Genomic DNA, 12916 nt, shown 5'->3' with positions numbered 1-12916 from the left:
GAAGCTTGAGGATGGTGCCTTTTCCTGCTTCCTCCAACCAGGATGCCTGAGATGTGTGAAATTTTTCAACTCCATGGAACACACACTCTCAGGCACCGCCTGTGTGCGAGCTCAGCCCCTGCCGTTAGTCGCTCAGTCATGTCCGACTCTTTGTGACCCCATGGACTGTAGCCCACCAGGTTCCTCTGTCCCTGGGATTCTCCAGGTGAGAATATTGGAGTGGGTTGCCATTTCCTTCTCTAGGGGATCTTCCTGACTCAGGGATTGAACTCACATCTTCTGCATTGCAGGCAGATTCTTTATACCATCTGAGCCACCAAGGAAGCCCCTTGGCCCCTGGAGCCATGGGTAAAGACCAAGGGCGGGAGGGAGCCCAGACTTGCACCTGCCGAGGGCTGACCTACAAATATCTTGTGCGTGTCACCTCCCGTGGTCCTCACAAGTGCCTGGTGTATCTGGAAGCTGAGCCACAAAGGAGGGAACTCTCCTGCCACAGCCTTGTGACAGAGGAGGTTAATTTCAAAATTAAAGGCCTGCTGTCTTCAACTTGGAAATGAAAAGAGCCCCATTCATCCCATTCTCATGGGATAGAAATCTGATTCTTCCCATTGGGCACCATGAAAGGAAAGGTTAGTTTCTTTTTGTTTATTTATTGGACTGTGCTGGGTCTTAGTTGTGGCATGTGGGATCTAGTTCCCTGACTAGGGATGAAACCCGGGTCCCACGCACTGGAAGCTCAGGGTCTTAACCACAGGACCACCAGGAAAGTCCCAAGAAGCAATTAGCTTCCACTGCATCTGGCCAAGGATCTCCGAAGTATTAGAGAACTAAAAAAGATATAACACAGGGCACTTGAATGGCATCGTCGACTCAATGGACATGAGTCTGAGCAAACTAAGGGAGATAGTGAAGGATGGGGAAGCCTGGTGTGCTGTATGTAGTTCATGGGGTCGCAAGGAGTTGGACATGACAGAGCGACTGAACAACAACAACGAAAATAGGGAACTCTCCTGCCAAAGCCTCATGACTGAGGAGGAGCAGAGGCAGGAAGGGACCCCACGTCTACCTGACCTCTACCTGACCTCTGTCTTTCCCTGACTCACTAGAGCTGAGACAGAACCGTCGTGTTGTCCCCAGAGAGCCTCTCACCAGCATAGGAGGGGCAGGCGCATGGGTAGTTGTAACTTGGAGAGCAAACACTACAACAGAAACATACGATCGGGTGCCATGGGTTACCAAGAAGTCAAGGACAGGCTTTCTCAGGATCCAGAAAGGGTCCTGGAGGGAGGTAGGTTTGGGTGACATGCTGGCTGGTAAAGCTCTGGCTGAAACTGAAACTCCAGTACTCTGGCCCCCTGATGTGAAGAACTGACTCATTGGGAAAGACTCTTGATGCTGGGAAAGATTGAGAGAAGGAGAAGTAAGTGACAGACGATGAGATGGTTGGATGGTATCACCGACTCCATGGACATGAGTTTGAGCAAACTCTGGGGGATGGTGAAGGACAGGGAAGCCTGGCATGCTGCAGTCCATGGGGCTGCAAAGAGTCGGACACGACCGAGTGACTGAACAATAACAAAGCTTTGGAGAGGGTTTCCCTGGGGCAGAGGGCGCAGATGAGCACATGTCTGGGGGCGGGGAGACCTAAGGTGCTATGTGGGTGGGACCAGGCATGTAAGGCAGTGGGGGTGTCACAGTCCAGGCCTGAAGACCAGGCTGGTGCATTCACCTGTGCTTTATTCAGGTATGATGCTAGTACCTGAGACCACCAAGGCCAGGTATAAAGCCAGCCCAGCCCAGCTGTTCCTGCAAACACCTTTACTCATCACCACCACCACCACCATCATCACTGTGGAAGACATCTGAGCAGAGAGAAGGAGGAGCCTGCCTTATCTCCCTGGGTCCCACTCTTCCATCTGACATCCAGGTCACCTGGGATCTAGAGAGGGCATCAGAGTCCAGAGCAGACCCCGTCTGGGGCCCCGTCTGGCATGCTGTCATCCCACCAACCACAAATTCCTCACAAACTCGCGATCCCACTCTAAAGTCTTACATCTGGGTTGTTCAAAACGTCTGTTTAAATCCAGAGTTCAAGGACTTGCTCTGAACTCACATAGCCTTCTCTGTGCTTTTTGCAAAAATAAGTCACTTCCTTTTATCAACATTTGTCCTCCACCCCGACCGCTGGTGGCTGGAACCCAAAGAACACAGGCGAGGAGCCCTGGCCTGGCTCTCCAGCGTGTCCTTGTGGCTGCTGGTTGCTGCCTGCTGAGCCAGGTGACCCACCCTGGCCGCTGGCTATCGGGTGGGGCTGCTTTGGTTTCACCTCCTGCCCCAGGAATGAGGTGGCTGCTCTCAGAGCGAGGGTTACTTAAGCAGAATCCTGGGGTGGGATCGATGTTTTACTCCTTCTCTTTCTTTTCCAAACTAACTAGGTTCTGACAGTGTCAGCAGTTTAAAATCTCTGAGGTGCTGTCAGATGGAGAGGTCTGTGTGGGGAGTTTGGGGATGGAGGTGGACACTTCGGAAGGAGGCAGGCTCTGACTCCAGTTCTGTTATCACCTTGCTGTGTGACTTGGAGCAAATGACTGAACCTCTCTGAGTCCTGGTTTTCACTGCAAAAAGTAGGAATGATAAGATATTGTGAAGGGTTGAGGATTATACAGGATAAAATATGTGTGGCAAAGGGTCCATTGTTGTTCAGTTGCTAAGTCGTGTCTGACTGTGATCCCATGGACTACAGCCTGTCAGGCTCCTCTGTCCATGGGATTTCCCAGGCAAGACAACTGGAGTGCATTTCCGTTTTCTTCTCCAGGGGATCTTTCCAACCCAGGCATCAAACCCATGTCTCCTGCATTAGCAGGCAGATTCTTTGCCACTGAGCCACCTGGAAAGCCCAAGGAAGCTGTTGTAAAACTCAAAAGACATGGCCTGGGCAAGGTCGGTAAGAACATGAGAGGGAGAAGAGGGCAGGTTACTGGTGTCTTTTGAGGGGTGCTGGAGTCAGGAGGACCGATTGGGCAGGATGTGGGAGATCAAGGGAACGGTGAAGACTTTTTCTTGGTTTCTGACCTTTGTATCCAGAAGACCAGTGGTACAAAGGAGACTGGGGGCTGTGAGAAGAGAGTGGAGCACTGTGTTGGAAGGTTCATGGGCACTCAAGTGCAGGTGTGGGCTAGGTATCTGCACATCCGCAGGTGATGATCTGGACTGAACTCATCCAGTAGGTAAAATCACCTGGATACTAGAGAGAAGGAGAGAAGGCACCAGGAACAGAGCCCTAGAGTATCACGGCTTGAAGATGCAGGCAGAGACGAAGGATGGACAACAAAGCAGTCTAACAGGTGGAAAGGTAACCAGGAGCTGGTGATATTTGGGAAGAACAGAGCAGCAGGGCACAAGTCGGGTCATGTGATCTGCATGCACAGGTGTGGTGTAACTGGAGCCCTAGGTCTGTGCATGCAGACAGCTCCATGCCTTTCACAAGACAGCTCAGTGTCGGAGGCGCTCATTCTGAACCACTTGCAAAGCAGAATGTCAAGGACTTATTCTCTCAGATGAATGACAAACCATGATTCCCTCTTAAAAAGCAATTCAAAGGCCCTTCTTCTGTAACATCACCCATCCTTTTCCCTGCAGGGGCTGAAGCGAGTCCTTGGAACCCTTCGAGGAACTGGCTCTCTCTCTCCTCCCAGGTGGACCCGGGCTCAAGAGGGGGCAGGTCCACAGTGATAGTCCCGCTTCTGTCACTCCCTACCCACGTGACCTTATGGAATTCACGAAGCTTCACCTGACTCTCCTGTAGCACGAGGATAATCACACCCACTCCTGTGACTGTTGTGAAGTTTCAGGGAAGCAGTGTGTGCAAAAGGGGTTTCCACACTGCCTGGAACATAGTAGGTGCTCAGTAAACAGCATCTAATTCTAACGATGCTCTGGATGCAGTGAGCATTTCTCTCAGTGGCCTTTCTCTCAGACCTCCATGGTCATCCTCGGTCCTTCTCTCTCCTTCACTGTCTCTATTCACATTGTCAGCATCGCTACCCAGCAACCACCTCCTCTGCTGCTCCTGCCCCAGTTCTGGTCTCATCACTAGGGCAACCGAAGCAGCCTTCTGATTTGTCTTTTGTTCCATTTATTTCTCATCCTTGTCTCTTCCACATACCTGGGCTGCCAAAACGGTTTTTCAAAAACATCGCTCCACTTCAAATCCTCAAGGGAATTCTCACTTAAACGATTCAGGAGAGAATTTAAGTTCCTGGTGATAGCACATGAGGCCCTTCGGAATCTGGCCTCTTCTTTGACCACTGCCCACCTCCTCCCTACAAGCCGGCCAGTGTCGCTCTAGCCATGAGGAACTACTTAAAACTCTCCCAACAGGCTGTGCTCTTCTTTGCATCTCTGGTGCTGGCCCCTTGTCTAGAATGTTCTGTCATTTCTTCTCTGCTCATCTGTTAAGACCCATCCTGATTGTTGCCTCGCCTTGGAGACTGTTGCTCACCCTGTCAATCTTGTCCTCCTTTGCTCTTCTCTCAAGACATGGAATTTCCTTACTGATGGTCTGCCCTCCCCACTGGACTGCGAGCTCCTTCATTCCAGGGGCCCTCTGATGCCTTGGAGAGGGGGTCCCTGCTGCCTGCCTGGGACACGGAAGGACCACATCCACGTGTACCCGGCTCCTACATCAGCTGGAAATGAACATTCATGTACCTGCTGGAAACTCTCCCGAAGATGGCTCTGATCCTCAGAGTGGCAGAACTCCAAAATGTCCTTTCCTAGAAGGTCCTAAAGAGAGAGAGACAAGCTTTAATACTCCCCAACCCCACATTTCATTGTTTATATATCACTGTTAGACAAGAGTGTTCACATACATCCCCTTCAACTCATCTCCTTTAGCTCACACCATCATAAGGGGGAAAAAGTGGATGGAAATGTTCTCCTTGAGCGATTAAGGAGCTGGCATCTGGTGCTCCATCCTCAGTGCCTCTGGCATGTTCAGTACTGACTTCTAATTTTGCTAAGGGACTAGAGCAGCAGCTTCAGAATGCAATTTTATTTCTGTTTGCCTTGGAAAGGCAGAATGTACAGGCGAGCTCTAATAAACATTTTAATAAACATGAAAGGAACACAAGTGGCAGCATGAAGATGGAGGTGTAGCCTATGGAACCTGAAATCGTTTAAATGGGGGGACTGCAGCTCTCTTGTGCCTGGAGAAAAGCAGTTATCATAAAATAGCTAAACTTGTTAAGTCTGTTGACTACCTACCTTCGTTCATCTATGTTTTACTCAAAGGACCCAGAGTTAACCCCAAACAAAAGTGTTTTGCAATGAAACCAACTGGAATGAGAGAAACCGTCCAAAAGCAAATGGGTTATAGGAAACTGGTCCAGTTGGAAGTATCTTCAGCAGCAAAGAGTTTCAACAAAGTCATCGATCAGAACCCAAATCAGCAAATGGCCTCAGTGGGTGCTGACGCTGACAGGGGAAAGGAGTCTTATCGGTGCCAAGAAACACCTAGATCCAGATGCCCATGGAAGGTGGCCGGCGGATAAATGAATCTGGCTGGAAACAGAAGTCATCAGAGGTCACAGTGAATTTGGAAAGAGATTAATTTCCCCCTTCATTCCATCCCAGTATTCTGAGGTTTACATCAGTCTAGAGATGAAGAATTCAATGAATGGTTCCCATATTTCAATTTAGTCTGTTTCTAGTTATAAAATAGACATGTAATTAAAAAAAAACCCCGTCAATGTCACCCAAACTCTGTTTCTCAGAACAAAGATTCTTTTTCTTCTTTCCTTTTTGTTCAAATGCTTTTTATATTGGAAGAAATTTAAATCTACAGAAAAGTTGAAAGGGTAGTGTAATTCACACCTGTGGGTCGTTTTAACTGGATTCATCCACTGTCAGTATTTTGCCACATTTGCATTTTTCTCTTTCTTTCACATATATGCAAATATAAATGTATAAGTGAAACATAAAAAGTAAATACAAATGAAATATCATACCTATGCACAAATATATCTAAAATATATTTATATATATATTATTTTAAAATACATTTAAAATATATTTATATATTTAATTTTTTGTTGAATCATTTGAAAACAATTAGTAGGAATCACGACACTCCTGATATATGAAATATGTGTCTCTTTTCGACCCCATGGTCTGTTCATGGAATTTTCTAGGCAAGAACAGTAGAGTAGATTGCTATTCCCTTCTCCAGGGGATCTTCCTGACCCAGGGAATTGAACCAGGGTCTCCTGCATTGCAGGCAGAATTTTTAGCATCTGTGCTAGCAGGGAAGCCCCATATAAATGACATTTTCTTACAAATCCATAATGTACCATATTATACCTTAAAAGATCAATTTGATAAAATCACCTAACATATTAACATTTCCTCACTTGTCTCCCAGTTGTCCTTTATAGCTATACATCTTCAGGCTGAGGACACAAGGAAGGCTTTTACATTGAATACTGTTATTTTATCTCTTTGGTTTATCTTAATTTGGAACAATCTCTCCTGACTTTTGGTATTTCTTGTGACTTTTGTATTTTTCCACTTTCTTAAAAAAAGACCTTGAAAATGTGCCTCCTGTAAAAAGAGGATCCATATACATTTGAGAAACAAATGGTGAGACAAAATTCAGGGAACATCTTTAAGACATTTCAGGGTCTTTCACATGAATATACTTTTAAAGTTTCTAAGGAGATTTCCTGTTTGGTATTCATCAAAATTAATTGATAAGAGAGTCTCTTTTTCATAGAACATCTTAATTCTAGTTTGAGAAAAATCTAGAGCTAGATTAAACAAAATGGTTAGCACAAAAAATGGAGAGTTAATTTTAAGCAGTGCAGTTGCATACAATAACCTTTTTTGCTTTGGAAGGCCATTACCCAGGCAAGGAGATGGATTTTTATGCTGTGTTTCCCTGTATCATCACTGTATTATATCCTGAACAAATGAGGTAGGTGCATTTTAAAAGTGAAACTGTTAATCGATCAGTCGTGTCCGACTCTTTGTGACCCCGTGGTCTATTGTCTGCCAGGCTCCTCTCCATGGGATTCTCCAGGGAAGAATACTGGATTGGGTTGCCATGCCCTTCTCCAGGGGATCTTCCTAACCCAGGGATTGAACCCAGGTATCCTGCATTGCAGGCAGATTCTTTACCATCTGAGCTACCAGGGAAGCCCAGGTGCATTTTAAATGAAACTAAATCTCTAGCCTACTCCCTGAGCTCAAAACCACCTACCTGAGGCTGGTAGCCAATCACACTAATGCATCTTGGGTCCACAAACGTGATGATCCCATCAGAGTTATGCCGTGATAAGAATTCCGTGGGCACCGACATCCCACTCATGTCCATGCACACAGGAGAGCTGGTCACCTGGAATGGAGAAATCCACAGGGAGGAAGTTTTAACAGGACAGAGACGGTGATGGAGACTGAGTTAGAGAACAATCCACGTGGATTTAATTTCACAGATCCTTCCAGGTCATGAGTACAATGAGTTCAAAATGTTTGACAATATATGCAGGAGAGGGTGTGGAGAAAAGGGAACCTTCCTCCATTGTTGGTGGGAATGTAAATTGGTGCGAACAGTAGGGAGGTTCCTTAAAAAAACTAAAAATAAAACTACCGTATGACCCAGGAATCCCACTCCTGGGCATATACCCTGAGAAAACCATAATTCAAAAGATACATACAGTGGACAGCAAATAGGGAATTAATTACGGGCTAGATTGCTCACTCCTGTTTTGATTCCCCCTCTTCTCCTCCTGCTCACCTCTATCACCCTCCTCCCTCTTCTCTTCTCTACGTAACTCTGTGAACCTCTCTGGGTGTCCCTCACTGTGGAAAATCTTTTCACCATTAACCTAGATGTTTTGTCATTGGTGCTATATGGATGGAGAAGTCTTGAGGTTACTGTAAGAATAACTGAAAGCCAGAGGCAGGAGGCTTAAATCCAAAACTTGAGAACACCAGAAAACTCCTGACTCCAGGGAACATTTATCAACAAAAGCTCATCCTACACTGAAACCAAGTTCCACCCAAGAGCCAACAAGTTTCAGAGCAAGACATACCAAGCTAACTCTCCAACAACACAGGAACTTAATCCTGAGCACAAAAATACAGACAGCCAAAAGTCACACCAAACCCATTGACTACCTCAACACTCACTACTGGACACTTCACTGCACTCCAGAGAGAAGAGATCCAGCTCCACCCACTAGAACACCAACGCAAGCTTCCCTAACCAGGAAGCCTTGACAAGCCACTCGTCCAACCCCACCCACAGGGAGCAACCTCCACAATAAAGAGCAACCACAAACTTCCAGCATATAGAAAGGCCACCCCAAACACAGCAACCTAAACAAGATGAAAAGGCAGAGAAATATTCAGCAGGTAAAGGGACATGATAAAAGCCCACCAAACCAAACAGAAGAGGAGGAGAGAGGGAGTCTACCTGAAAAAGAATTCAGAATAATGATAATAAAAATGATCCAAAATCTTGAAAACAAAATGGAGTTACAGATAAATAGTCTAGAGACAAGGATTGAGAAGATGCAAAAAAAGTTGAACAAGGACCTGGAAGAAATAAAAAAGAGTCAATCAATAATGAATAATACAATAACTGAGATCAAAAGCACTCTGGAGGGAACCAACAGTAGAATAACTGAGGCAAAAGATAGGATAAGTGAGGTGGAAGATAGAATGGTGGAAATAAATGAAGCAGAGAAGAAAAAAGAAAAAAGAATTAAAAGAAATGAGGACAACCTCAGAGACCTCTGGGACAATGTTAAACACCCCAACATTCGAATCTTAGGAGTCCCAGAAGAAGAAGACAAAAAGAAAGTCCATGAGAAAATAACTTGAGGAGATAATAGTTGAAAACTTCCCTAAAATGGGGAAGGAAATAGCCACCCAAGTCCAAGAAACCCAGAGAGTCCCAAATAGGATAAACCCAAGGCGAAACACCCCAAGACACATATTAATCAAATTAACAAAGATCAAACACAAAGAACAAATATTAAAAGCAGCAAGGGAAAAACAACAAATAACTCACAAGGGGATCCCCATAAGGATAACAGCTGATCTTTCAATAGAAACTCTTCAGGCCAGAAGGGAATGGCAGGACATACTTAAAGCGATGAAAGAGAAAAACCTACAACCCTGATTACTGTACCCAGCAAGGATCTCATTCAAATATGAAGGAGAAATCAAAAGCTTTACAGACAAGCAAAAGCTGAGAGAATTCAGCACCACCAAACCAGCTCATCAACAAATACTAAAGGATCTTCTCTAGACAGGAAACCCAGGAAAGGTTTATAAACTCGAACCCAAAACAACAAAGCAAATGGCAATAGGATCATATTTATCAATAATTACCTTAAATGTAAATGGGTTGAATGCCCCAACCAAAAGACAAAGACTGGCTGAATGGATACAAAAACAAGACCCCTATATATGCTGTCTACAAGAGACCCACCTCAAACCAAGGGACACATATAGACTGAAAGTGAAGGGCTGGAAAAAGATATTTCATGCAAATGGAGACCAAAAGAAAGCAGGAGTAGCAATACTCATATCAGATAAAATAGACTTTGAAATAAAGACCGTGAAAAGAGACAAAGAAGGACACTACATAATGATCAAAGGATCAATCAAAGAAGAAGATATAACAATTATAAATATATATGCACTCAACATAGGAGCACCACAATATGTAAGGCAAATGCTAACAAGTATGAAAGGGAAAATTAACAGTAACACAATAATAGTGGGAGACTTTAATACCCCACCCACACCTATGGATAGATCAACTAAACAGAAAATTAGCAAGGAAACACAAACTTTAAATGATACAATGGACCAGCTAGACCTAATTGATATCTATAGGACATTTCACCCTAAAACAATGAATTTCACCTTTTTCTCAGGTTCACACGGAACCTTCTCCAGGATAGATCACATCTTGGGCCATAAATCTAGCCTTGGTAAATTCAGAAAAGTTGAAATCATCTCAAGCATCATTTCTGATCACAACACGGTAAGATTAGATGTCAACTACAGGAAACTCTGGGCTGGAAGAAGCACAAGCTGGAATCAAGATTGCTGGGAGAAATATCAATAACCTCAGATATGCAGATGACACCACCCTTATTGCAGAAAGTGAAGAGGAACTAAAAAGCCTCTTGACAAAAGTGAAAGAGGAGAGTGAAAAAGTTGGCTTAAAGCTCAACATTCAGAAAACTAAGATCATGGCATCTGGTCCCATCACTTCATGGCAAATAGATGGGGAAACAGTGGAAACAGTGTCAGACTTTATTTTTTTTGGCTCCAAAATCACTGCAGATGGTGATTGCAGCCATGAAATTAAAAGACGCTTACTCCTTGGAAGGAAAGTTATGACCAACCTAGATAGCATATTAAAAAGAAGAGACATTACTTTGCCAACAAAGGTCCATCTAGTCAAGGCTATGGCTTTTCCAGTGGTCATGTGTGGACGTGAGAGTTGGACTGTGAAGAAAGCTGAGCACCGAAGAATTGATGCTTTTGAACTGTGGTGTTGGAGACGACTCTTGAGAGTCCCTTGGACTGCAAGGAGATCCAACCAGTCCATTCTAAAGGAGATCAGTCCTGGGTGCTCATTGGAAGGACTGATACTAACGCTGAAACTCCAATGGTTTGGCCACCTCATGTGAAGAGTTGACTCATTGGAAAAGACCCTGATGCTGGGAAGGATTGGGGGCAGGAGGAGAAGGGGATGACAGAGGATGGGATGGCTGGACGCATCACAGACTCGATGGACATGAGTTTGAGTGAACTCCAGGAGTTGGTGATGGACAGGGAGGCCTGGCATGCTGCAATTCATGGGGTCACAAAGAGTCGGACACGACTGAGTGACTGAACTGAACTGAACAGGAAAAAGACTATTAAAAATACAAACATAAGGAGGCTAAACAACACATTTCTGAGTAACCAACAAATCACAGAAGAAATAAAAAAAGAAATAAAAATATGCATAGAAATGAATGAAAATGAAAACACAGCCCCAAACCTATGGGATTCAGAAATGGCAACCCACTCCAGTATTCTTGCCTGGAAAATCCCACGGATGGAGGGGCCTGGTGGGCTACAGTCCACGGGGTCGCAAAGAGTCGGACATGACTGAGCTACTTCACATCACATCACATCACATCAAGGGGAAGGTTCATGGCAATACAAGCCTACCTCAAGAAACAGGAAAGAAATAAATAACCTAACTCTACACCTAAAGCACTAGAAAAGGAAGAAATGAAGCACCCCAGGGTCAGTAGAAGGAAAGAAATCATAAAAATTAGGGCAGAAATAAATGCAAAAGAAACAAAGTAGATCATAGCCAAAATCAACAAAGCTAAAAGCCAGTTCTCTTTGAGAAGATAAATAAAATAGACAAACCATTAGCCAGACTCATCAGGAAAAAAAGGGAAAATGATCAAATCAACAAAATTAGAAATGAAAATGGAGAAATCACAACAGACAACACAGAAATACAAAGGATCATAAGAGACTACTATCAGCAACAATATGCCAATAAAATGGACAACTTGGAAGAAATGGACAAATTCTTAGAAAAGTAAAACTTCCCAAAACTGAACCAGGAAGAAATAGAAACTCTTAACAGACCCATCACAAGCACAGAAATCGAAACTGTAATCAGAAATCTTCCAATAAACAAAAGCCCAGGACCTGATAGCTTCACAGCTGAATTCTACCAAAAGTTTAGAGAAGAGCTAACACCTATCCTACTCAAACTCTTGCAGAAAATTGCAGAGGAAGGTAAACTTCCAAACTCATTCTATGAGGCCACAATCACCTAATATCAAAATCAGACAAAGATGCCACAAAAAAAGAAAACTACAGGCCAATATCACTGATGAACATAGATGCAAAAATCCTTAAAATTCTAGCAAACAGAATCCAACAACATATTAAAAAGATCATACATCATGACCAAGTGGGCTTTATCCCAGGGATGCAAGGATTCTTTGATATTCACAAATCAACCAATGTGATACAATGCATTAACAAATTGAAAGATTAAAAACCATATGATTATCTCAACAGATGCAGAGAAAGCCTTTGACAAAATTCAACATCCATTTATGATAAAAATCCTCCAGAAAGCAGGCATAGAAGGAACATACCTCAACATAATAAAAGCCATATATGATAAACCCACAGCAAACATTATCCTCAATGGTGAAAAATTGAAAGCATTTCCCCTAAAGTCAGGAACAAAACAAGGATGCCCACTCACACCACTACTATTCAACACAGTTTTGGAAGTTTTAGCCACGGCAATCAGAGAAGAGAAAGAAATAAAAGGGATCCAGATTGGAAAAGAAGAAGTAAAACTCTCACCGTTTGCAAACCCTAAAGACTCCACCAGAAAATTACTATAGCTAATCAATGAATACAGTAAAGTCTCAGGATATAAAATTAATACACAGAAATCCCTTGCATTCCTATACACTAACAACGAGAAAACAGAAAGAGAAAGTAAGGAAACAATTCCATTCACCGTTGCAACGAAAAGAATAAAATACTTAGGAATAAATCTACCTAAAGAAACAAAAGACGTATATACAGAAAACTATAAAACACTGATGAATGAAATCAAAGATGACACAAATAGATGGAGAAATATCAGGGATCGGAAGAATCAATATAGTGAAAAGAATATACTACTCAAAGCTATCTATAGATTTAATGCAATACCTATCAAGCTACTAACAGTATTTTTCAGAGAACTAGAACAAATAATTTCACTATTTGTATGGAAACACAAAACACCTCAAATAGCCAAAGCAATCTTGAGAAAGAAGAATGGAACTGGAGGAATCAACCTGCCTGACTTCAGACT

At 43.6% G+C, this 12916-nt stretch overlaps 1 protein-coding gene across 8 annotated transcripts in view; it reads right to left on the bottom strand.

The window, feature by feature from the left end:
• The window catches only part of ARNT2 (aryl hydrocarbon receptor nuclear translocator 2), a 193105-nt gene that overhangs the window by 36232 nt on the left and 143957 nt on the right, over positions 1–12916 (bottom strand). For all 8 annotated transcript variants that reach the window (XM_027521390.1, XM_027521387.1, XM_027521383.1 and 5 more), the window contains exons 10-11: positions 7259–7393; positions 4711–4785 (exon numbers count right to left, since the gene is read on the bottom strand). In XM_027521390.1, the coding sequence (XP_027377191.1) occupies positions 4711–4785; positions 7259–7393 (210 nt within the window). The remainder of the gene's footprint in view (positions 1–4710; positions 4786–7258; positions 7394–12916) is intronic.

The sequence above is a fragment of the Bos indicus x Bos taurus genome, chromosome 21 (genome assembly GCF_003369695.1).
Source record: "Bos indicus x Bos taurus breed Angus x Brahman F1 hybrid chromosome 21, Bos_hybrid_MaternalHap_v2.0, whole genome shotgun sequence".
Lineage (NCBI taxonomy): Eukaryota > Metazoa > Chordata > Mammalia > Artiodactyla > Bovidae > Bos > Bos indicus x Bos taurus.
This window is presented reverse-complemented; position numbering and strand designations above follow the sequence as displayed.